Here is a 23221-nt window from a genome sequence, read left to right as displayed (position 1 = left end):
TGTGTTGGCTTGTAGATCATATAGATAGTGCAGCATTGAAGTCCTAACTAGAGGTGAGGGACTTTCATTGTGTGATATTCAGAGGAAGACAACTCATGGGTGGGAGGTGGAAGCCCATAGATCGTGATGTTGAGGGATGGAGCAGCAAGCAAAGATATTTTGAAGAACCCAAAAGAAGGCTAAATTTGGCTAATCGTACCTTGACATTTGTTTCTTAAATTCAGCTACGGCCACTCCCACCTCGAATTTAAACTGTGTTGACGAAAATATCAGAGTCATCCTTTTCTGTCTGAGTTTTAGTGAAAATAGATTTCTAACACAGCTTAGCCTCAACAGTAAAAACGAGCCCTGAACAAGAAATTCTTCTGACCTGAAATTAAAAGGGCAGATTGGAGAATTAGCAGCGCACTGAGAAAACACCATAGAGGCATACATAAAGACAAAAGTGAAGAAAAGCAATGAGAATGTGTTAAACTGAGGTGGATCGAGTACCCTTGAGTTGGGTAACAAACATCCATTTCTATTAATTACACCGAAGCACCTCCTTGGAATGAACAAGTGGGCAGAGAGAAATATCTGCAGAGAGGAAAATAGAGGGCTGTAGGGCATGGCCTCATTAAGAGAGAAGGATGTCAAAGCCAGACGAGATAGTCTAGTGAAGATGCAGAGAATGGGAAGCCCGTGTACACAAAATTCAGTAGTAATACGAAAGGGAAATCCAAAATTGAAGGCAAAGTTCGACTGAGATAGAAATAATGAAATTAAAATTGCAAACACAGAACTTCACAAGAAATGATCTGCAAATAATGCTCCATGATAAATGCATCTGAAAATAATGTAGTTGGGGAAAACAAATGGAATACTAATTAGACAGTGTTCCTAACGCAACTGAAAGCCAGTCGCAAGCAAACTTTTCAAATTTCATAATCCTGTTTTACTTAGAACTTGATCTAGATTACATCAAATATGGTGCACTTTTAGACTCTCAAAATACATTTTTACAGTCTTTTCCATGGTAGCCCAAAAGTGGCATTAGAGTGGTTATGTTGGCATTACTGTAACATCTCCACAGTAGAAATGAATTCAAACGCTTTGATGTAATCTTGCCTAATTGGTAGTATCTGAAAGTGGTAATTGGCAGATTTGTTAAATCTGGATTGTGTGTCGTCTGCTGTTTAAGGGGTACAAAGCATATACCCTCCTGGAAAAACATTGCGTTCATAGTTTAACCACTTACATTCTTCTGTTTTCATTGACCTATGTAACCGATATTGAGCTTTTACCCTACCACACCTCTGATGCAGCATTTTCATCCTTCGCAGGAATCAATGCTCAACACAGTGGCTGAATCTTTGGACCCTGCGACACGGTGTGGTAGAACCATGAACACAATTTCAATAAAAACCAATTAAATTATACGCCATGACCAGTGTGGCCACTGAATGAAAACTCCAATCAAGAATAAAGTTAAGGGATTGATTATAAACTGAAGCTCAAAGCCATGTAGATAATTCGCAATACCAAATTATAAAGATACAGAATCACCAAGGGTTGCCCAAGGCGGCGAAATAAGTTTCAGTGAACTAACATTACTAAAACTAAACATTCAAGAAGGGCAATACATGTCATCAAAAGAATTATCTGTGATACAGAAATTGAGCATTGCTCAGTCGTAATTTAGTTAGGTACAAGAAAAGCCCTACAGTTGACCAAGGAAAAAGGCAAAAACAACAGAAAGGAGAAAAAGAATTTGGAAAAGGAATTCTCGGGAAACAGGATACTAACTAAAGTGGGCGAAAGATAGGTACAAAGGCAAAGCGTCAGCATGTCAGAAGCTCTGTCAAGAATCTTCTGAAAGAGGTTAGGGAGGAATCTCTAAATCTCAGTGGGACATTTCAGAGGACAAATAAAAAGGATGATACCTCTCCAGGCACAGCATACTGGGTTATTCATCAGCAAAAGGTTCTGCTCACTGGGCATCTGCAAAGCATCTGGAAATCTGAATAACTGACCAAAGTCCAACTGATCAACGACGTATATAAGTTCATAAAGCAATTTGATTTGTTCCGAAAAGCAGCCCATGTTACGTTGAAGGGGCATCATCCTTTAGTAATCAATCACGTGACTCCAGGTTGAGCCATTTTCTTCCATTCCCAGGTCTGGTCTTGAGAATCTCATCCATCCGTGTAGCTCTACACAGGATGAAAACATTTCTGTAATTTATTAGTCCTTCTACTCAGAACTTCTGATTCTAAGGATACTGTTACATTTTCTCTCTGTCTAAACAGTAGGGCCTATTACCAATGTTAGTCTTCTCATGGGAACGAAATCTGAAAGAGGGATCATGTTATGAAAAAAATGAATCCGCATTTCTTGCACAGTCACAAATTAAAAATGTTAACAGGCCTCACTTAGGCTAACACAAGTGAATTAAAGCAATACATGTAATAAATATGTTTTAATAAACATACTTTTCATATGCAAACTTGTAAATGTTTCGATAATATGCATGTTACATTCATTAAGAACTTTGTTAAAGCATTCTGTTAGATATGATGAAGTACATTTCTTTCATATTTGCATGCATTTTTAAATCATTAATCATTACAAATTCAATATTGTTTCAATACATTCTGTTAGTCTAAGGCCTAAATTATAATATCATATCATTTAAATCTTGCAAACGCTTGATTTAATTCAAATACCACCTAGGTCAAACTCTACAGTGTAAATGAATACACATTTATAAAGACGCATCAGTGCAGTTTCTACACTTAAACCATAAGTGCTTTTGAGTAACATAATGCATAAACTGTCATATATTGGTTACTTTTGTGACATAAGAAACAGTACTACAATTTAGACTACATCATCTCAAAGGAAGCCCTCATGCTAGAGACCTCCTGTTGAGCCTGGTGTTCTGCCCCTGCCCTATAACATGAAGGGAAAGAAGGCCTGCAATGTTTAGTCAGATGTAGATGTGTCTGACAACACTTGGACCTAATCTTCAGCCAACCGCAGTGATGGATTTTACTAACCTGAGCTTCAGCAGAATATAGTTCTTATTCACAAACTAATTGAAAGCATTATATTTTATAGATATCTAATCATTCCACTTGACAATTTAGAACAGATAAACTACATGCCCTATAATTGGTTCTGAAATCACCTTCAAGTCAAATCCATGTTACCCACAGGGAATATATCCTGCAGCATAGCTGTCTCGAAACATGCTGTTCCTCGACTCCTACACTCTGAGGTAAGTAGACGTCCCAACTGCACTGTCGAACACAGATCAGCCGACACTTCACTGAATCATCACCAAGATGGTCACAAATCCAATGGTGGAATATACATGGATGTTCCCTCTGGATTCTTTTAGCACTCGTCACCTTTATGAGGTAAGTAGACAAGGCATATACAGCAGTTGTGTGCATAAAAGTGTTGGGTCCTTATTGGAGCATCCAGGCACAGTCAAAGCCAGATCCAACTGATAAAAAATGCCCCAAGAGAACCTAGAACCTAATATAAGCACAAGCAATACTTGACTAATGAAGATAAAGATGAACTCCAGTCATGTTGGAAAGTCCATGCAAGTACAAGAATCTTAGTTATAAAACATGTAGGATGTAGCATACATAATACATAGCTTACTACACACTCCGATAGCTGTAGCTTGTGCAGCTAATTTGCTAAAGTCAATATGACAAGTTAGACTAAAAAGGATTGCTCTTTTTAACAGAGCACATGGCTTTCAGTTACTGCACTAGTCAAGAACAGGTGGTGTCCAGAGTGAAAGCATGGAGAGAACAGGGCAAACAAACATATTTTTATGCTCACAGAATTTTAGAGATTTCGTGTCTTCCAGGTATTGCTAAAAGCAAAAACACCTGATACACAGAGAGATAATTGGGACTGTAAAATGAGTTAGTGTGGTGTGTCTTTCTATAGCAGAAGTGAATTGACTGAAGCTAGGACTGTAGTATAGGTTGCCTGTTTTCCATCTGTAGATTTATAGTGGCAGTTGTTAGTGTTCTTGAAGTTGTGTAGGGCATCCATTAGAGCAAAACGTAGGTTGTGGATGTTTTTGTGTGATATTCAGGCCAATTGCACACATAGCTAATGGAGACCAGTGAGTGACTGGGCCTGTTGTGGCCAGAGGAGCCATGTAATGTGGAGATGAGGCACATAGTTATGTACCATCTACAGGTTTTGTGTAATGCTATGATACTCTGATTGCTATTGATGTAATCCAGTTTGGGTAGTATTGTAGCAATCAATAAGATTTGCTGTCACAGTGTCCGCCATGGTGATATATCACTTATGTTTTATGTTGACCAGGGCTTTGATTTCAGTCTGCTTTCCAGGGGACAAGGGACACACCTGAAGCAAACAACCAATCCATGTATCACAACTAGCTTTATAGAACAGGAAGTGGCTTCGGTGTGTTTGCACATTAAGGCCCTCATTACTACCCTGGCGGTCGGTGTTAAAGCGGCGGTAATTCCGCCAACAGGCCGGCGGTTAAAAAAAAATGGGACGGACCCTAGCGGTTACCGCCATCCAGCACCGCCACTTTAACACACTGACTGCTAGGGTGGTAACAGTCGCTGGGCTGGAGACTTTGGTCTCCAGCCCGGCGGCCATCACATTTCCACCCTCTGGATTATGACCTGGCCTACCGCCATGGTTTCCGTGGTTTTTGTACCACCATGAAAACCATGGCAGTAGGCACTATCAGTGCCAGGGAATCCCTTCCCTGGCACCGATAGGGGTCTCCCCGTCCTCACACCCTCCCCAGAGTCCTCCGCCACCCTCCCCCACCCACTCCTGCCCCCCGCACATATACACACCCACACGCGCACCCATATACACACATGCACATACGCATACCCACCTCCACCCAAGCATGCACAAATACATACCCGCACACAACACACACCAACATACCTTGTCACACACATGCATCCACAACACACAACACTAACAATCACTCATTCATGCATGCATCCAACGCGACTCACACCCGCATGCACGTGTCCCAAAACATACACCCATCCCCTCCCACATACACACAACACCCCCCACCCCCCTCTCTGATCGGAGAACCCGACTTACCTGCTTGTAGGGGGTCCTCCGGCTGGAGACGGTCCACTGCGCTGCTGTCAGCAGCGGCATCCGCCAGCAAAACACAGCCGAGCCATATCATTGCTCATGATACGGTCGGCTGTGTTTTGCTGGCGTGGCGGTGCTGCTGTCAGCAGTGCCACCTTACCGCCATCCGCCACCATGACCGTCGGCGGTGTTCTGGCAGAATACCGTCGGCGGTCATAATACTCGTTGCCGGCTGGTAGCCACGCCCGCCGCCGTGGAGGTAGGCGGTCAATACCGCCAATGTTGTAATGCGGGCCTAAGTCCTTTCGACAGATTGCATTAAAAAAACAGATGCAGCACTCCTTTTCTTTTATCCTACTTTCAGCTTCATGGAGGAGTGTAGTAAACTATTGTACACACTGTTTATTTTATCGAAGGTAGGAGGACGCTGCAAGGTTATCTGTAAAGTAATTAATGGACATTACTCTTATAGATGTCTTGCTGCACGTGACTTTGTAATGATAAGAGACATCTGGAAGTCATTTGCCTCCAAGAATTCAAGAATTATACAGGTGAAGTAGTCATTTGAAATGTGATCGAAAACAAGTGAATTTCACTCAGTGGCATGCGATATCTTGTTATCCATTACATCTCTGTGTGCCAAAAGGACCCCTATTTTCACATGTCTTGTGATAGGTAGTGTTGTTTATCATAGTTCATAGCTGAGGGCTGTTCTATCAGTCATTCAACTAGCTTGTATAGCAAGAACAAAACACCGAATGACTACTGTAGCCCGTGGCCCATACTTTCAGCCATATTTTTACACCCTCAGCCAAGATGTACGTATCTCAACCACACACTTCAAATCATCAGCCTCATTCTGTACAGCCTTATCCACTTTCTACAATCTCAGCTGTGTTCTCTGGGCCCTCTGTCGAATTCCCCACACTTACACTCTACGCACTCGCAACTCTGACACTGACACCATTTCATCATATATATGTATCCCCAACATGTTCTGCACACCCAAATTCACCCTCAGCCACACTTTGTAGACTATAAGCCACATTCCAGATACCTTCACCCACAAAACAAAATTAATCTGCTTCTTTCTGTAATCCATCAGTCACCCCCCCACACACCTTAATTTATGCTCTCCGCACGACAGATTATCCCCTAGACATTCTTATTGAAACCAAGAAATTCAGTCTGTACCTTAAGGCCAAGGTCTCCACATCTTGAGCCGCGGTGTCTGCATACACTTAGAAGCGATATGTACAATCTCAGCCACCACGCACACTTTCATGCATGATCACCCACACATTTTTAGGTCGAGCATAGCAGCACACGTGCGCTGCTTTTCTGATGTGTTGGCATGTATCTGGGCTTTTAACCATGCCCACCGCACGCCCATCACTATCACTCGCTCATGGGGTTGCCTTTCAAAAATCCTTTGTTTCCTTTGGTAACTGCTTTACGTTTGTCCCTCTTGGGGCGGTTTGGTTACTGCCTTGGCTGTCGCGCCTGTTACATGGATAATTGCACGTTTGCCGATAACTTTGACTGCGAGCGAACTTCTTTTTCCTTTTGTCTCTTTCTTCGTGCAAACGGCAACGCTTTGAATCGGCTCACTTATTTCAACAGTTTTACTTTTTATTTTCAGTCTGTTTGGCAAGAAAAGTCCAGTTAATAATTTAGAACGCTAAGAGCTCTAACTTTTTTTTTTTTTTTTTTTTTACTTCCACAGTCTAGCGAAGTTTTTATAGATCTTTGGACCTGGGATACTTTGTGGAGTGTTTTATTCATTTTGGATATCTGGCCCTGTTTTGGGATTTCGTTATTTCTTTCTGAACCCTAGCTGTGTGGTATTAGACATGCCATGCGATTAAGTTATCATCTCGGTAGGGCACATTTCTAACTCGTACCCATCATTTCTTGATGTTCTTATCAAAACATACCTCTAAAAACAGGAAACCGCTTTAAATCACTTAAGTTTCTTATCGGAAAATAAATCAACCAAAAGTGAGGCAAGAAAGCAGTAACATTCTTTGCCGTTAATTGTGGTAAACTCACGGTCACTACAGCTGCTGCCAATTTTTGCTGCCAGAATTGGAGACGAGGTAAACATCACAGAGTTCTTGGTTGGAGGATGGGTTTCAATACCAGTATTAATTTCAGAATTTTAGTTTCCTCCCTGCTAGTCACCAAGTTCACCACGAGTGTCAGTCTGTGACCCTACATCATTGTCCCTTTGGTATAGGTGGAAACAGTGCACATTGTAGGGTTTGCCTTGGGCTATAGCCTTCCACCTCTGATATTCCCACTGAAGTACCGGCAGTTCCCACAGCTATGATAACGACCACTTTCTATAACCTGTTTAATAGTTCTATATGAAATTGTCAGGGGCTCAAATTAGAAAGTGCAGCTTCCTTAGTGACCCTGCTTGTTCTTTCATAACCATGAGTATGAAACCACCTTGATAACAGAAATTTGTGGCCATCTGAGGCATCCTTGCAAAGGGAATGGCAACTTCAGTTTCTGTACTCCTTACCAGCTCTGCCTATCTTTGCTATTCAGTGTAGAGCTACAAGTCATGCTGATGCCTTGTTGATTAATAATAGGGTTGATACTGATTTCTTGTCCAATACTTATTGAATTGGTCATTGCCTGTATCGTACAGCCCAGTGGTAGTTCATGGTACACAGGTGAGCTCATCTAATTTTCTTGTTTTCAGAGCAAATAGAATACAGTAGAGAGCTCTGTTCCTTTCAATCACTGGCTGATTTTGACCAGCCCTTTTCAGCCATTGGTTTGAGACTTTGTCAGTCATGTCTTGTCTCAGTCCAGTGGAGTATTTATCTCTCACCTAATGCTGTTGGCTGTTTAGGTGTATCCTTTTGCCTTCACTCAAGTGCCTGCATTTAGTGGTATGAATAACTACTTTAAAACTATAGCCCTCTCTGCCCAATGTGTCTTGCTCTGATCTGCTAATGCTGTATACGTTAATACATCAAACCCGGATCTATTTTTCCCATATGTGACTCTCTCAGTGTACCTCTTTATGCTTGCCCTCATTTGTTTCCACCCATAAAATGCCCATGGCTCAATCTCATTTTTGTCGGAGCTGAGAGAATTAGAGATGTAGTATTCTAGTCTGCCATCAGTGCAACTGCTGTTCTGTGGGTATGGCACTCTGTGGGATAGGTGGGGAAAAGTACAATTAGTTTCTTAAGAACCTTTATCTGCAGATGGTCATTTAATAGAACCATGCTTTTTACAAATCAGGCTCCTCGGCTTCGTCTTCAAGTATCAAGGAGGCTAAGGTTGTTACTGCTTTATGTCAGGGTTCAAGTTTCTAGTTCGTATTGCTTAGAAAGTTTAGCAAAAAAAAAAAGTTACTAATTTATTTTAGAAATTACATTCACAAAGTCATTAGAAGTATCATCTTCCAATTGTGCGTACTATATCTGGTTACATCTCTCACCCATCTCTTAGAGCAGTATTCACATCCACATAATTGTTTTGCAGCATGAACTCCACTGTAAACATCCCTCTCCCAGTACCCCACATAAATCCTCTTGTCACTCCATCGCTTAATATTAAGTAATTGCTACATAAATGGAGTTGTCCAAACCCCCCTCTTTTCCAGAAAGCACCACCCCCTTCTAATACCTTTTAATGCAGCACTCTGTGTATTTGGAATTATTTTAGTGGCCATTTTGGGTAGGGATGTGCACATTGCTAAATCTCACGCCCCTAGTCCACTGGTGCTGAATTTCTCGCTGTTTCACACATACACGTATGTTTTTAGAATCCATAGCTGGAATGTGGTTGCATGGAGACACAATTGCCCTCACCTAGTCATGCACACTGTTGCACACAGACTCAGGGTACCACAGCATCTCTTATATTCTGAAGGGCAAATTGCTTCTAGAGAAGATGTGGCATAACAGCCAGAGCTGCTGACTAAGGAACTTAAAAATCAGGTTTGAGTCTCGGTGTCCACTCACTATCCTGTGATTCCAAACAAAACACTTTAATCTCCCTGTGCCTAAAATCAACAAGAATTGGCAGTCAAAAAGTTTCACCTATGCAAAATCTGTAGTACAATTATTTATTTTCTGCTCTTGGGCAATGTCACCTGTACCAACTGTTAAGTATATACTTTTTGCTCCTGGGAGTAGTTTGTGTTTTAAGGGCCTTTTTAAAAAAAAAAATTCCGGTAGGCCTAATACCCCATTAGTTATATACAGAGCCACTAGAATCATGTGGCATAAAGCACCAAAATATGCAGCAGGGTTGACCAATTAATATGGCAAAAAAAGCCCAGTTATGCATTTACAATGCCAATAGCTCCAAGTCAAGTAAATGCAAGACCTATTGCATTGCAAATGCTTGTTTCTTTTTTTAATCACTTTGCATAGTGTTTGTTTACCAATGTATAATGTGTCTCTGAAGGGCAGTTGAGCTTTCTATATTTTTCCATGGGGGAAAATGTTTGTCCCATGAAGGAACCCATCCCTGTACTCCCCCCCCCCCCCCCCCCCCACACTTTTGGGGGATGGGAGATCTTTCCTTCAAGTCCCAACCTAAATACATATTTACTTGAGCCCTATACAGCAGAACATTTCTGTTGTCTCCAAGGTTGGAATGTGTTTTGCAAACATTTACAAACTAATAGATTTTTAGGTGTTTACCAACTTTGCGAAGTATTCCTCCCTAAAATGAATACTTCCACCACTTATTAACAGATTCACTCTCACATAATAGAACAACACATTAATGTAATGTTTTAATGAGTTAAAGCCATTTACAAGGTTCCAGTAAGGTTATGTGAATTGCAGAGATGTTTGTTCATTTATTTTGCTATTCTACCCCTAGCATAAAATGCTTGTTTTGGTAACAGTTATTTTGTGGAGTTACTGTGAGGCATCTTTACTCTGCTATGAAGTCACTACTCATTTAACAGCTCACTTCGATGTAACATGCTATTTTGCTTGGTACATGATGCTGCTGTTTTCAAAATGAAGCTATATCTTAAGTCACTTTACCTACTTCATCTGTATAGAAAATATTTTCCTTCATTGAGTAACTCATCTGCTTTGGGACTACATACAATAATACCCTTTGCTGCAATGGTCCAGTGACTAGGAGAGAAGTGAGGCACTGAGAACTGCCAAATTAGTAAATAAATACATAGGTGCAAGGGCCTAAATTTTTACTTAGGAGCCCACCAACAGCTCTTTCAATGTGTTTTTTTCCCCTTTCTTCTTCTTCCTCCTTCTTCCTCCTCCTCTCTCCCTTTTCTGCCTTTCTCGTGCTCACAGTCAAAGTCTGAAAAAACATAAGTCCCGATCCCCAGAAAATGAAACTGGCAATCTCAGTTTACACCCCCCTGCACACATTAAGCACTACTCCAGTAAAGGTTTGAGGGTAATTCTTGTGATAAAAATGCACATTAAATTAAAAAAAGAGTGGCGGTGTGAGCCGCAGCATGGTACTGAAAGTGCAACATCCCTCCTTGCTGTGGTGAGAAAAGCATGTAAGTGCAGTCAAACCGGTGTTTACCATTTTAACGTACATGTTACTTACCTTCGGTAACGATATATTCGGTAGAGACATATTCTATTTGCAGATTCCTTACCTGACGCCTGGGGAAATTCAAAGATAAGGAATCTGCAACTAGAAATCTCTATCAGATACTGCTTTACATGTATTTATTTTTTTGGGCAGGGATCGAGATTTTGCAACGTAATTTAAGCTTCTTTTAGTCTGATCTCTTTTTAGTATAGTGTAAAATATGAACATTTTATTTATCTAAAAATGTTTTTGCCTCGTTTCTCACTGGCTAAAGGCCTGTTAATTTTCACGCAGTGAATTTCACGATTTTTTTTTAGTTGAAAACAAAACTACAGTCCTCATTATTTTGTCTAGTATAAAGTATTGGCTTAAGAGACCTACCCATCAGCTGGGTTGTTATTATATTAAGTCAGGTTTATTGTCTCGAGCTAAACTATTCCTCTCTCCAAGACTAAACGTCGATTTATTTTGGTGTATCTGGACTGCTTTGCATCATTTCTATGCCCTCCCCCACTGTACTTGACTTGAAAATATCCCTCTGCTGATTTCCTGGTCGTTGGGGAAAGGGCTTCCAGACGGGGATGGGTTGAAAGTTCCTCGGAAGATGATTTCTGCAGTCCTCGGACTTTGACGACAACAAAGAACCTAAATGTCATCTAAATTGTGTTTTTGGGACCCAGTTCTGAAGTAGGAAGGCAGTCACATTTTTGTCGCTCCACAGTACAATTTTAGGTAACTAATACCATAAAAGTAAAAACAGGCGATGTATAAAGGACATATTTTTAGTGCATTTTGGAAAACCTTCGCGTAAGTGTCTCAGCATTACGGCTGAGCGCAGAAATTATGATTGATGATGCTGCAGACAAATCAGTACAGAAGCGAGTAAGCTTTCATCTTTTCCAAACTGTAATGAGGAGCAGATGGCTCAATAAAGACGACGTACGCCTGCCCAGTATAGATTTGCTCCGAAGGGATTGGCTCACCTCTTTCAGAACATATATTTGGAATACATCTGCCTGAGCCCAGACAGATGGTAAAGTGTTATTGACATTTCCAAACCCTCTGGAAGTTGTCCACGTACTCACTGCCTTCGGATTATCCCTTTAATTGGATTCTCATGTTCATCTGCATGTTCCGCTGGAAAGATTCAGTTTGCAGCCAGGGTAGGCCTCGAAGCCTAGAGGTTGCTACTGCTTTTCACTAACTGCGTATTTAACATACAGACACCCTAACTCTGAATTGTCCCGCGCCGCGCATTAATGGAATGTTGCAAGCATTTGATTATGTACATTTTGATTCATCTAACAATCCGTACTCTCTGTAAACGAGTACTGGTGACACCTTGTTGTGTACTAACTTCCGGCATGCATAACAGTCATTGAAGGCGTTTGTTTGCTAATGAATGTCACTTGACAACTAAATTAGGCGCCAGACCATCCGTCCCCCATACGCACGCGTGGGCGCGTGATGCATGATGTGCAACAGTATTCTCTTCAGGAGAGCAGGAAGTTGTGGAGTTAGTTTCTGAGCAGCGATGGTCATTCTTGCATTTGACGTCAGTCATTCGTTTATGATTGAAACGCTTATAACGTTTTTCATGCTTTTGTGTTGAAGCTGATAGTCTTTCAACATGTGTCTGTGATACTAAGGTCTGTGAGCGTGTTTTATGTTTTACAGTAATTACAAGCAGTGGCTACAGTCCCAGATCGGCACATCAGTACTCTCCCCAGTTATACCCTACCAAGTAAGTGAACTCCAATCTGCACTAGTCATACAGGATGTGAGAATACAAACCTGTTTGATGTTTTATGCTGCAACGGTTTTACTTCCTGATCGTGACCATTTACATTCATGCGTGCACAATGAACTGTCAGGGTCTGTTAAATTGATAGCGCTTTCCCCTCTCAGCCTTAGCAGACAGGGGAGCAGAGGTTCAGTGAGATAAAGTGTGATCAGGACGATCACACAATTTGGTCAAATAAGTAAACAGTAAAAAGTACGTGGGATTGTGATAAAATGTTTCGTGTAAATCTATTTTACCGTCCTAGATCCTACAGGGTGCAGTTGATGCACACAATCAAAAAGTATGGTGCTTGTGATTAGTACTTTGTTCATTGAGAATATATTTCAGATTTAACACATATTTCTGGCATGTTACCCGACTATTGTGGCATCATTTCACTGATATCCGAGTGGAACAAGTGGTCTACTCGCCTCCCATTTGACCACTTACGGAAAGTGACATTACAGAAACCCTAACCCCAGTTCCCTGCTTTTGAGGTTAGGACAGATTTGTGAAGGGCACAACTAATCCGGTATTAAAACCAGCAAAAGCTAAAGGGCTACTTACTTTGAATCCTCCATTGCTTTTACACCACAGTTTGATCGGACACATTGATTGTAGAACTAGTTACCTCGAAGTATCTGAAAAAGATGCCTCTGTTTTCGTTGGTTTCAGATCCTTACCTAGGAATTTTCTTGATCCCAATTTTGAGTTGTCAGCAAATAGGCAATCACTTGGTTCTGGATTAATCCATTAATCTCCCTGTTCATTAAATTGTAAAAATGTGCAAACCGATTTTACAGTGTGTTGTCTGTTTCTGTCCCTCTTACCTGTTTTCAAAAGTCTTCCCCTCCTGGTTTCTAATCTGATCTATGTGGGATTCAGTCCCAAACACAATACTGTTCTAGGTATAACACATTATGCTTGTGATTGCTTTGCTAAAGTAAATAAGCATTGGCCGAGCCAATAGTTTGGACTTTTTTTTATAGTGAAAATCGTGTTCTGTTAAAAAGAAAGACCCGTTAACCCACAGGATCATAAACAGGAGATGGTGTGTAAAAAGCCTGTGTGCTTTGTTTTTTGGCAAAATGTATCATACAGAAAAAGAAGAGTGAATTAATCAATACCGCCCTGAAGAGATGGGGTGTTTGATGTGTAAGGAGAGGCATATGAAGGAGTACAGGAGGTTTGTAAATGAATAGAGGGGCAGTTGTGTTTGAGGGTTCCTAGAGTTGCAGAAGCAGTAGAGAGGGAAAGGGTGGCAGAAGATAGGGCGCTTAGTAAGGAATGACTGGGAAATAACTAAGGTGTGACATGGGGAAACAGTTAAAAAGTGTCAGGTTCTTAAGTACTTAAACCACTACCTACCCCCCACATTGGCCAATAGCCAGGGGAAGGTTGTTTGGCTTGCGGACCAGAGGTAGTTAATCTGTTCTCTGTTCTCTGTTTGTATCATTGACATACATTAACAATGAACACGAAGGTCCCCAAGAGTTAAGGGGCCTTTATAACCTCTGCATTAATGAGCATCTACAGTCAAAAATCCTTCACAGTTAAAGCCATTGCAACACAGTATCAAGTACTAGCACCACTGGTCCTAACATCCCGTTCAATGGAGATAAAACACCCATCAACTTAAAAATACTAGACTAATATAGCCTATTTGTGGCTCTTCCCCAGTAATACAGTCATACTTGACTGGACCAAAACGTGGCTTCTACTTTGCTTTCACCATATACAACATATTAAAAATTAAGCACAAAGCAATACATGGCGTATACACCAATTACTTTTCTGGTATCTTTCTGTTACACTTCAGCATAGCATTAAAATAATGCTAGCCATAATCGCTTTGCTGATCGTAGCCATCCTATGCCACTTCAGGTTCCAGTCCTCTAACATGCAAGGACCTCTAAGCTGAAACTCTATGCAACCAGCCATTTATGCAAGCTTTTTCTTTGTATGTTTCTTTTTTTGTATGGTGTTCTGTTTGAAATGTTTCAGTGTCCACACAAATATTCCAGTAAAGAGTATCAGTTGCCCAAGGTAATAATGATGCCATGTAGTAATGAGCCCCAGTGGCACCAGGAAGCAGTGCATTACACTGGTCCCTAGCAGAAAATAGCCTCTGTTGCCCCGGTTTTATGTAGTCTCAGTGTTCTGAGGCAGTAATGACCTACAGATTTCCTGGCAGTAATGAACATAAATGGGACCAAACAGTAATGAGCCTGGATGGCCTGATGCTGTAAAGAGCATCAGTGTCCCCAAACTGCAAGGCGACCCGACTCATGAATGAGCTTCAGTGACTGAATGAACATCAGTTGCCTGAGCAGTAGTGAGCCCCAGTGGCCCCAAATTTAAAGAGTATAAACCCCTTCATGCAGCCTACTCCTGAACAAATCGATACAAGACACTTTTGCTTAGTTTGGAAGATATTGGCCACAGTTTATTAACATAGTTTTATACCAGTACTTCCCTTGTTAGTTTTATTAGGGCCATAAGTCACTCATGCCTGTCATAAATCATTTTGACATTTATGATAAATGCAGGTCATAAATCATTATTGACAGACCTACCATAAATAATTCTGACATTTGTATATCGCATGACCATAAACATTTAGCCATAAATCAATCAAAGTTTTGTCTTCTGAGTATGAAGTGCTTGGCGCTGGTGTTGTCTTCTCCTGTGGGGGTACTCCTATTACCTTATTCAGCTTAACTCGCTACCTTTGGTTACTCATTGAGTCCTGCCCTCCAGCAGACCTGGGCTGCGAGTGCCGTGCTACCTCCACCATCTGACTTGGCCTGGCATGAGGCATCCCAAGGTAAGTCATCCTGCCACCCCGCTGTGTCAGGATGACGCAGGGTGATGCGGATGGGTCAGTGCCCTGGTTGCGACTCTGCGATTGGTCCTGGTGGCATCTTCTGTGCTGTGGTGGAGAGCCCTTGATCCTAAAGGGTCGGGATGACCGCAGAGCTCTGTGGCGTGGTTGTCAACCTGCTTGTTGCTCCACTGGACCGCAGCGGAGAGCGATCAGTCCTTTCAGCTTCTGCGGGCTGCAGCTCCTCGTGAACGCCCTTGTGAAATCCAGGTAGGTGGTCTTTGTTGCTCGCTGCCTGGCCGTCCTGCTGCAAGAAGGGCGGTCCAAGCAGCCCCTTTTTAAGCCCTCTCGCTATCCTCAAAGTGTGAAGGGAAGAATTCAAAGTCCAACAAGGCCTTCCATGGGCCTTTTGCTTTCGAGCCCTTCCAGCCATTTGGCGCTCCTTTCCTCAACCCTTTTCTGCCCAGCAACAGGCAAAAGGGGTAAGTATGGGGTGCCACTTCCTGTTGGCACCTTTGTCTTGTGTGCACCTTTTTCTCCTCAGGCTCGTCTTCAGCCGGCCTTAGCTGGGTTCCCGCTCCGGCCCCCCTACTCTCTTCCGGGTGCGGGCCTTCGCCCTAAATAGTCTCAAGCTGAAAAGAACATCAAAGGCTCTAGGGTGACAGGTGCATCAATCCCTCCTGGTATGAAAGTGTAATAAAGCCCCCTTGCAGTATTAAGCCCGAATGAGCCCCAGACATTAATTGCCAAAGGCAGTAAAAAGGCTGAATTGCCCTAGGCATTAATGAGTGTCAGTGGATCCAGAAGAAGGAAAGATAACAGCTGTTTATTGTCTTATTTGTGTATGTGAATAAGATGTCTTAGTTGTGTATGTGAATAAGATCCAGAACAGCTCTTTGAAATGGGTGGATGGTCTTGGAGGTTGTGAAATTTGTGAGAGATTAGTTGGGATGATAGGATACACAACAAAGCCATACCAGTGTGTAGAAAAGCCTGCAGTCCAGTAAACCTAGCTCTCATTTGGAGAGTCCTTGTAAAAGTATCTTTATAGAACCTACAGCAGGATGAACTACATTACACTTATTGGTTATTCCGTGAGGTTGTTAGTATTTTGGTGGTACGCTAGTGAAACATAAACGTGCATGCCAAATGTGAAGATGCTGAAGTTGAGCATAACTAAGATGAAAGATGCTGGATAGTGAGAGCCGAAGCATCACTTTTTATTGCATCAAACTTCAAAGAGGGCACTGTGAAGTGCTGAGCTAGCACAGTCGGCTGGGAAGAAAGTGCGCTGACGTACTCTTGGCATCCTAAATGTAGCCTTTGTGGATTAGCATGCAGTTTCAATCACAGTTTTTCAGTTCTACAGAGCGCTAGTGCATCCTTTTTTATCCAGGGTTATTCTGATGTGAGATCCTTGTATCGAGTGTGCAGAGAAGAACGTAACACTGATGCGCACATTCAGCACTGAAGAAACCTGTGTTTTACCAATTTGTCCATTAAATACTGCTGTTATTTTGGTCTGTACGTCTCAGTGTGTAACAGAAATGCACATAGTAGGGATCAGCACAATAGGGAACCAAGCTGGGACATAGATAATTTGCAGAATCGATATCTCCGATGGCGGGTTCAAGGTCACCAAAACATAATTACTAGTACAGTGTATGAAAATGTACCTAAAGGTAAAGAGTTCAAAGCTAACTAAATATCATGGTTTCCCCAAATTATTCAACAGGAACAGCAGAAATGCATTCATTTTTTTTTTATTACGACCAAGGTTGCGTCAGCAATGGTATAAGTAAGGGAAGTAATAGTGAAATGTTTGACTACGTGCTACAAGCTTAAAGGGAATGCAGTTATCTATATTTGAAGCATGCCCAATTCTTTCAAACAAAATAGCATACATGTGACGAGTAATAATCGGGATGAATATGAGTTGGTCAGCAATGGAAAAGTTGAATGTTGCAAAGAAGGGAACCAGTGTTTGGTTGAAGTGATCAATGAGTGCTCCAAATCAAGTTGGGACCTTGATCAAGGAACAAGGGCTATTGTGTTTTATGGAGAAATGGCAATAGGAGTGATTTCAAGATATCTCAAGTTATCTCTGTGTTCTGGTGATAATTTGGATCACTTAAGAAATTACTCGCACAAGTTGTGATGTTGGGTGCAAAAATTAGTTTAGCTGTATTCGTGGTAGTGTAATTAAAATGTATGTTGGGAAGGAATCAGAGAGAGTGTCCTCAGTGTGGCTTTCAACAGTATTAGATTGAGTATGTGTAGAATACATGCTAGTATTTTTGTTGCTACCTGTTCCCTTCTCAGAATCAACAAATTGAAAAATAGAATGGAGGAGCCTGTGAAGTCCCCCAGTCCTTAAGATCTGGTTAGCTCCAGAGATGAGACACCTGACCACCTTCTTTATCAGGCCTGATTGTCTGTAGTTCAGAAGTGCACAGTTTGTATGGTGTATGTCAGGCTGTGGGGTGTATGTGTTATTCATGTGCGGGGCATTCTAGAGACAGCTACGTATGAGGTTTCTTTATTTAGTAGCTTGGGTTTCCTGTTTGCTGTAATGTATAGTCCAATAAGCTTTAATTGGTAGGGATCTGCATTGCCTTTATTACAAAGAGGTGAAATTGCATACTTTTACTACTGATGGGTCGAGAAAGGAATTGAATACAATGCACGATAACTGACACTTGGTTAAAAATTACCTAGGCTTAAAACAAAATGGTGGATGAAAATACTCAAATCCATCTAAGCAATTGGTAAAAGCTCACAACTCATTTGATACCATCAGTCACATGTGCCATCACAGAAGGGTATCAACCTTTAACAAATCAGCGTTGGTCCTGCTCCAGTAGGATCAATCCAGCCCAGGGTGAGACCTACAGCAGGGTTGTGATTTCCATATAGGTTTGGCTGATTTTATGGGAGCAGGGAGAGGGTGTCTTTACGGTTTTTACTGTTGCCTTAGGTGTAGCAATTTTTGTGTATGGAAGGAGAAAAATGTTGTTGGATTGTTAGGTTACAGAGAGTTTAAGATAGTACAGATTCATTCACGAGCATAATAGGACAGTGGAGACGACAAATCCATCATTGAAGAAAAAGTGTGGCTGGCTGCGTAAAAGTGTAAAAATATTTGAAAAACACGTATGTGGACTGGCGGACAACAACAAATCCTTTGGTGGGTCAGTGCATTTAATTTACAGAGAAGATGTAAGCTGTGTGGGAAAATAAATCCTTAATCGATTAACAGAAGGGTTCAGGTTACACAGAATAGCTGAAGGAGGTGAGGAATATAATAAAAAGCTACCACGAGCGGTACACAGCTTGGAAACTAAGGGCCTCAATTCAAGTTTGGAGCAAACTTGATATTTTTCGATTTCTGGACCACATTTCCTCCACAGCAGCATTCCAGTGCTAGATGAAATTCAGCATGAGGTTTATACTCCCAAAATGGTGGTAGTTCCGCTAAGTTGGGTTAGAACTTTGAAGCCTGGTATTCTGCTTAGCCTGGTGACTTTTTAACATCTGTTTTAATGTTATAAGCTTGTTTACCTCCCCAGTGTGGTATAAACATACATGCGTTCTGTGATGTATTTTTAGAACACTAAGGTCATCTTCCAGCAACATGCCACAGCAGTGCAAGCTTCCAGTGCAATGTCTTTCTGTAAAATCAGAAGTGAGTGTGATTTCACTGCAGTAAAGCAGCTCCCACAGTCATTTCACTCCTGGAAGGGGCAGCTTGCAGTGTCCTGTGTCAGCAGTAAGGCCATTTTAAATGGGATATCTGTGTACAAGAAGAGATCTGAGAGTGGTGTCTCGGGCCGTTTCGTTTCAACTTTGCCTCCCACATTGAGGTTCGGTTGATCCCATAACATTCTTACCCTGGCTCTCACGAGTAATTCACTGCATAAAAATCGACTTACCTGTAGAGGGTAGCATGTAAGTGCCCTAGTGTGTGCACCCACTCAGAACACAGTAGAGGAACTGTGTAAAGGGGATCTGCAAGCAGTGGCTGCAGGTGAAATGTAAAAGTGGTGGGGCGTTATTGCCAAAGTACACAGGGTTTAAGTTAGTATGCTAAGTGGGGTGGGGTCTTGAAAAGGATAGAGGAAAATGTAACAAATTTACAGCACAAACTGAAACCGGAAGTTTTAATAGTTGGCTCATTGCATCAGCTTTGCTATCTCTGAAAGATGTAAAAATTGTATAAATTGACCTTGTGAATCCCCCCAAGGCAGAAGACAAGTGGTAGAATGAGGTCTAAAACTTCATTGCATTTGCATTTTATCCTCAGCTTCCCCTTTCACTAAAGTAAGTGATCGCCAGAAAAATAGTTCATCACCCTGTGCCTGCGTTTTATTTGCTGACAAAATTAGGAACATTCACATACAATCAGAGACTCATGCATTAAGTGGATCGTAAACACAAAAAATAAGCATGTGTGATTTATTTTATGGTGATGAATTATACTCCTTGGTTACTTCAAGCCAAGGAAGGCGGTGAAATGGCTTTTTCAAAAAGTTGCCTATAACTTGACTTGTGAAAGTGTGTAATTGCTCTGTGCCACCCAAAGTGCCTGAAGGAGAAGCAGCTTCCTGGTCCTCTTTCCCTCCTCACTAAACCGAAAGTGTGTTTTTTGTACACTACATACCTCAGGCTGTTCTGGGTTAACTGTCATTGTTGTGAAGATTGGGGGTATAATTTCAAGTAGGTATGAGTGGTTTGCCATTCTAGTCACCCCCCACCCCCAGTCTTCCCACAAGAACCCTAATGTGTTACTTCACTTGCAGATACACTACATGGAATTCAAATGCAAATTGAGGTTGCACATATGCTGTTCACCATTAGCTGTACCTGCGTTTCTCTCTTTTGACAGTACAGAGCGCATGCCACAGGCCTGTAAGTCCCTGTAGATAAGTGAAAAGAAATACTTGTTGGTGCTGCTGCACTGTTCATTTCATGACGAGTAAGTGGTGCCTGGGAATCAAACCCACCCCAACATTAAATCTGCACTGAAATAATCTCTTCAAATCATCAAACTATAGTTCAGAATGCATGTTTTACCATTTCAGTTTTCAGGTAGGAGCAAAAGCAAATGCGGAGATAGTCACCAGCAGCATAGTGAAGGACGGTAGTGGCCCTCTGAGTTCAGAAGGCAGCGAGATGCATGCAACTTCTGCTTCCTTGGACCAGGGTCTGGTACATCAACCAGCCAGAGGACAGGCCTCAGGCTTGGGACAGAGGTTAGGACCTACTTTAAATTAAAAACAAACATGTCTACTTGTTTTAGCTTAAGCTGGTTTGAGAGCGCCATTATATGACTGAAAAACAGTGTTCCAGGACACTTTTGGTTTTACAGGTTTCCTTAAGCACATTAAGAAATTAGGAAAAAAGTGATGCACTGTTTTTCAGTCATTAATTAGACACTTTGGCCTGCCACACAGCATAGTCGAATAAAAAAAAATAATGGAGACTGGCACTTGTTCTTTATTTGTAGTCAGTGTTTGTAACTAATTTTAAACAATAACTAACATGCTGTGATTCAGGGGTGATTTCTCTTTTAGGGCTGAGGGGCTGTGCCCCTCTGAAATTCCTACACATTCATATAATAAATATTAAATAGATTGATTTGTTTAGCGATACAGTTGTATCGCTAAACAAATCGATGCATTTAAGTCTGGGCTTTCTGCCCTAGGCTGCCTGCCCCGCCTCGCTTTGAAGCACAAGACAGAAGCCAGGCAGTAAGTCAACTTTCTACATAGTGACGCACGACGCAGGGCTGACTGTTCTAAAGCCCTTCATTTCCATTGTGGTTTATGGCAGTATCCACTATAGGCCAGTGAGGCTTTTCTCATCATGATTGTGGGCGTCGGAGCCTTCATCCCTGCGTGAGGGCAGCCATCTGTCACTAACAGGCATAGATCCCACTCTTTTCCCATTTGTCACGCAGTAGGAGTGGATGCAAGCATGTGTGATTTAGTGCCTTGTCTTCGGTAACTATAAGTGTTATAATGCCAATCTTGTGTTTTTTTTTTTTTTGTACTGAGACCACTTGTCATGCTAACCTTCCCCATGTGAGACTCCAGGCCCTGGCTTCAGATAGCTGTCTCCTTTAGAAGTGGCACAGCTGTATTTGTTCCTTGTGAAACTGTTCCAAACGATGAGCAGGGTTCTTGCTGCCTTGCAAAATGGATCCAAATACCCGAGTCAAGCGCCAGGGGAGAAATACGTCCTTACAGTAAAGGCAGTTATCTGCTGTATGGCGCTAAAGCTGGCCCTATCTTCATGCCCTTAATATTAATGCCACAAACATGGATTAATATGCAAACAATGAATTTTAAAAATGTGTGAAATGTGTCAGCCACTCAGCTCCTCTTATTTCACACGTTTTACTTAATTTTGCATTCCCCAATAGAGTTACCTGTTTCATCATGCTGTATTTCTGTGCATTGTATTACTCTTGCATAGTACATACTTTGACTTGTGCCAGGTGTTAATGAGGGGCTTGGATTGAGAGCGCTGGTTCTCAGGCTGAAGGCAAAGAAAAGTGCCTGACGGCGAGTTGGTCTCTCTGCACAGCACATAGAACAATGGCCATGTATTCCAGTTGCAAATGAAATTCAGTGAAAATGTGTGAGGTCAAAATATTTAGAAGGCAAAAGCAAAATGAAATAAAGTGCTTAAATGTGACTGAGTGCAGTGTATGTTTGGAGTGGTAAAATTAGGAAGATGCGACGGAGTGCATTCAGAGGAGAGGGAAAAGAGGGTGTTGAAGAAGAAAGAGAGGAGGTTGAAAATGTGCACATGGATGAGATGTGAAGAGAAAAGGTGTACATATCTAACGTAAAGCACACATAACAGAAGGCCCTACTGCTTCCATAGGTCTGAATAATATTTAATTCACAGTCTCACAATTTCAGAATTGAAACATTTTCAATGTTAATTATTTATAACTAATCATTGTTGTTACTCATTTATCTTAAACAGCTAACAACCCTTGACAAAACCTATAGTACTGACAAGGTTTAGGTGTATGTCAGTTGTTGTTGTGTTATATTTCTGGATGCAGTAACATCTCAGAGAGAACCCAAAATACAGGCCGGGTGGCACACCGTGGGAATCACAGAAATTTATTTTACATGTTCCTTTTTAGAGAGACCCCACTTTTTTCATCCCACTTAAAGATCTGTCTGCACATATTTCTGGTTGATTGGTTGCAGCCAGCAGCTGTGGGTGCTTCCTGATGCCTCATTAGAACATTTTCTTCCAAAGTTGATGCTGCATGCAGTGCAAGGCACTGGGCAAGCACACACTTTAATGGGCCTGAAGTTGTTGCGCTTTTCAATTTGAACGTCAAAGTAGCTGTTGAACGTATTAATGCAGTATGATATGGGGCAGTTTTTAAAATGTGTTTAGTATTTGAAGACTATAATTTCCCACTGCTTTATAAACCTGGCTTTCTCCCAAAATTCATTTTCTTTCAAGTGCACTATTTGTCAATCTTTTTTCAATTTTTCCTTAGCAGGAGGACACACCTTGGACCCTACGTTTGTCCATTAAGCTTGCCCGCTTCATTCGCTACATAAGTCAGACCCAACTTTTACGCCCCACCACTTTCAGATGTCACCAACCACCACCGCTGCAATTGCTTCTGCAGTTGCAAGAGGTTTACATCCTTTGAACTAACTGAACAGATTGAAGGCAAATATGCAGTTAACCAAGATAGAGCTTTGTTTAAAAAGGTAAATCAGGTTGTGAGTGCACTCACTGGTGAGTCAGCCCAACCAGGAGCAGCTTTCTCCAGAGTCCACAGCAACAGAACCCGGAGAGCTGCCTTTAGTGCTGGTGGTGCCCGATGCGACAGCCTTTTTTGGCACCCACCCCCATGACCACTTCCTCCATGAATTCCCTCACTACCACTCTCCATCATT

At 41.7% G+C, this 23221-nt stretch overlaps 1 protein-coding gene across 16 annotated transcripts in view; it reads left to right on the top strand.

Moving 5' to 3' along the window:
* The window catches only part of EYA4 (EYA transcriptional coactivator and phosphatase 4), a 614551-nt gene that overhangs the window by 469985 nt on the left and 121345 nt on the right, over positions 1–23221 (top strand). For all 16 annotated transcript variants that reach the window (XM_069235264.1, XM_069235265.1, XM_069235270.1 and 13 more), the window contains one exon: positions 12352–12418. In XM_069235264.1, the coding sequence (XP_069091365.1) occupies positions 12352–12418 (67 nt within the window). The remainder of the gene's footprint in view (positions 1–12351; positions 12419–23221) is intronic.

Source organism: Pleurodeles waltl, chromosome 5, assembly GCF_031143425.1.
Source record: "Pleurodeles waltl isolate 20211129_DDA chromosome 5, aPleWal1.hap1.20221129, whole genome shotgun sequence".
Taxonomy (NCBI): Eukaryota; Metazoa; Chordata; class Amphibia; order Caudata; family Salamandridae; genus Pleurodeles; species Pleurodeles waltl.
The sequence above is the reverse complement of the archived record's forward strand: the minus strand, read 5'-3'. Positions and strand labels throughout refer to the sequence as shown.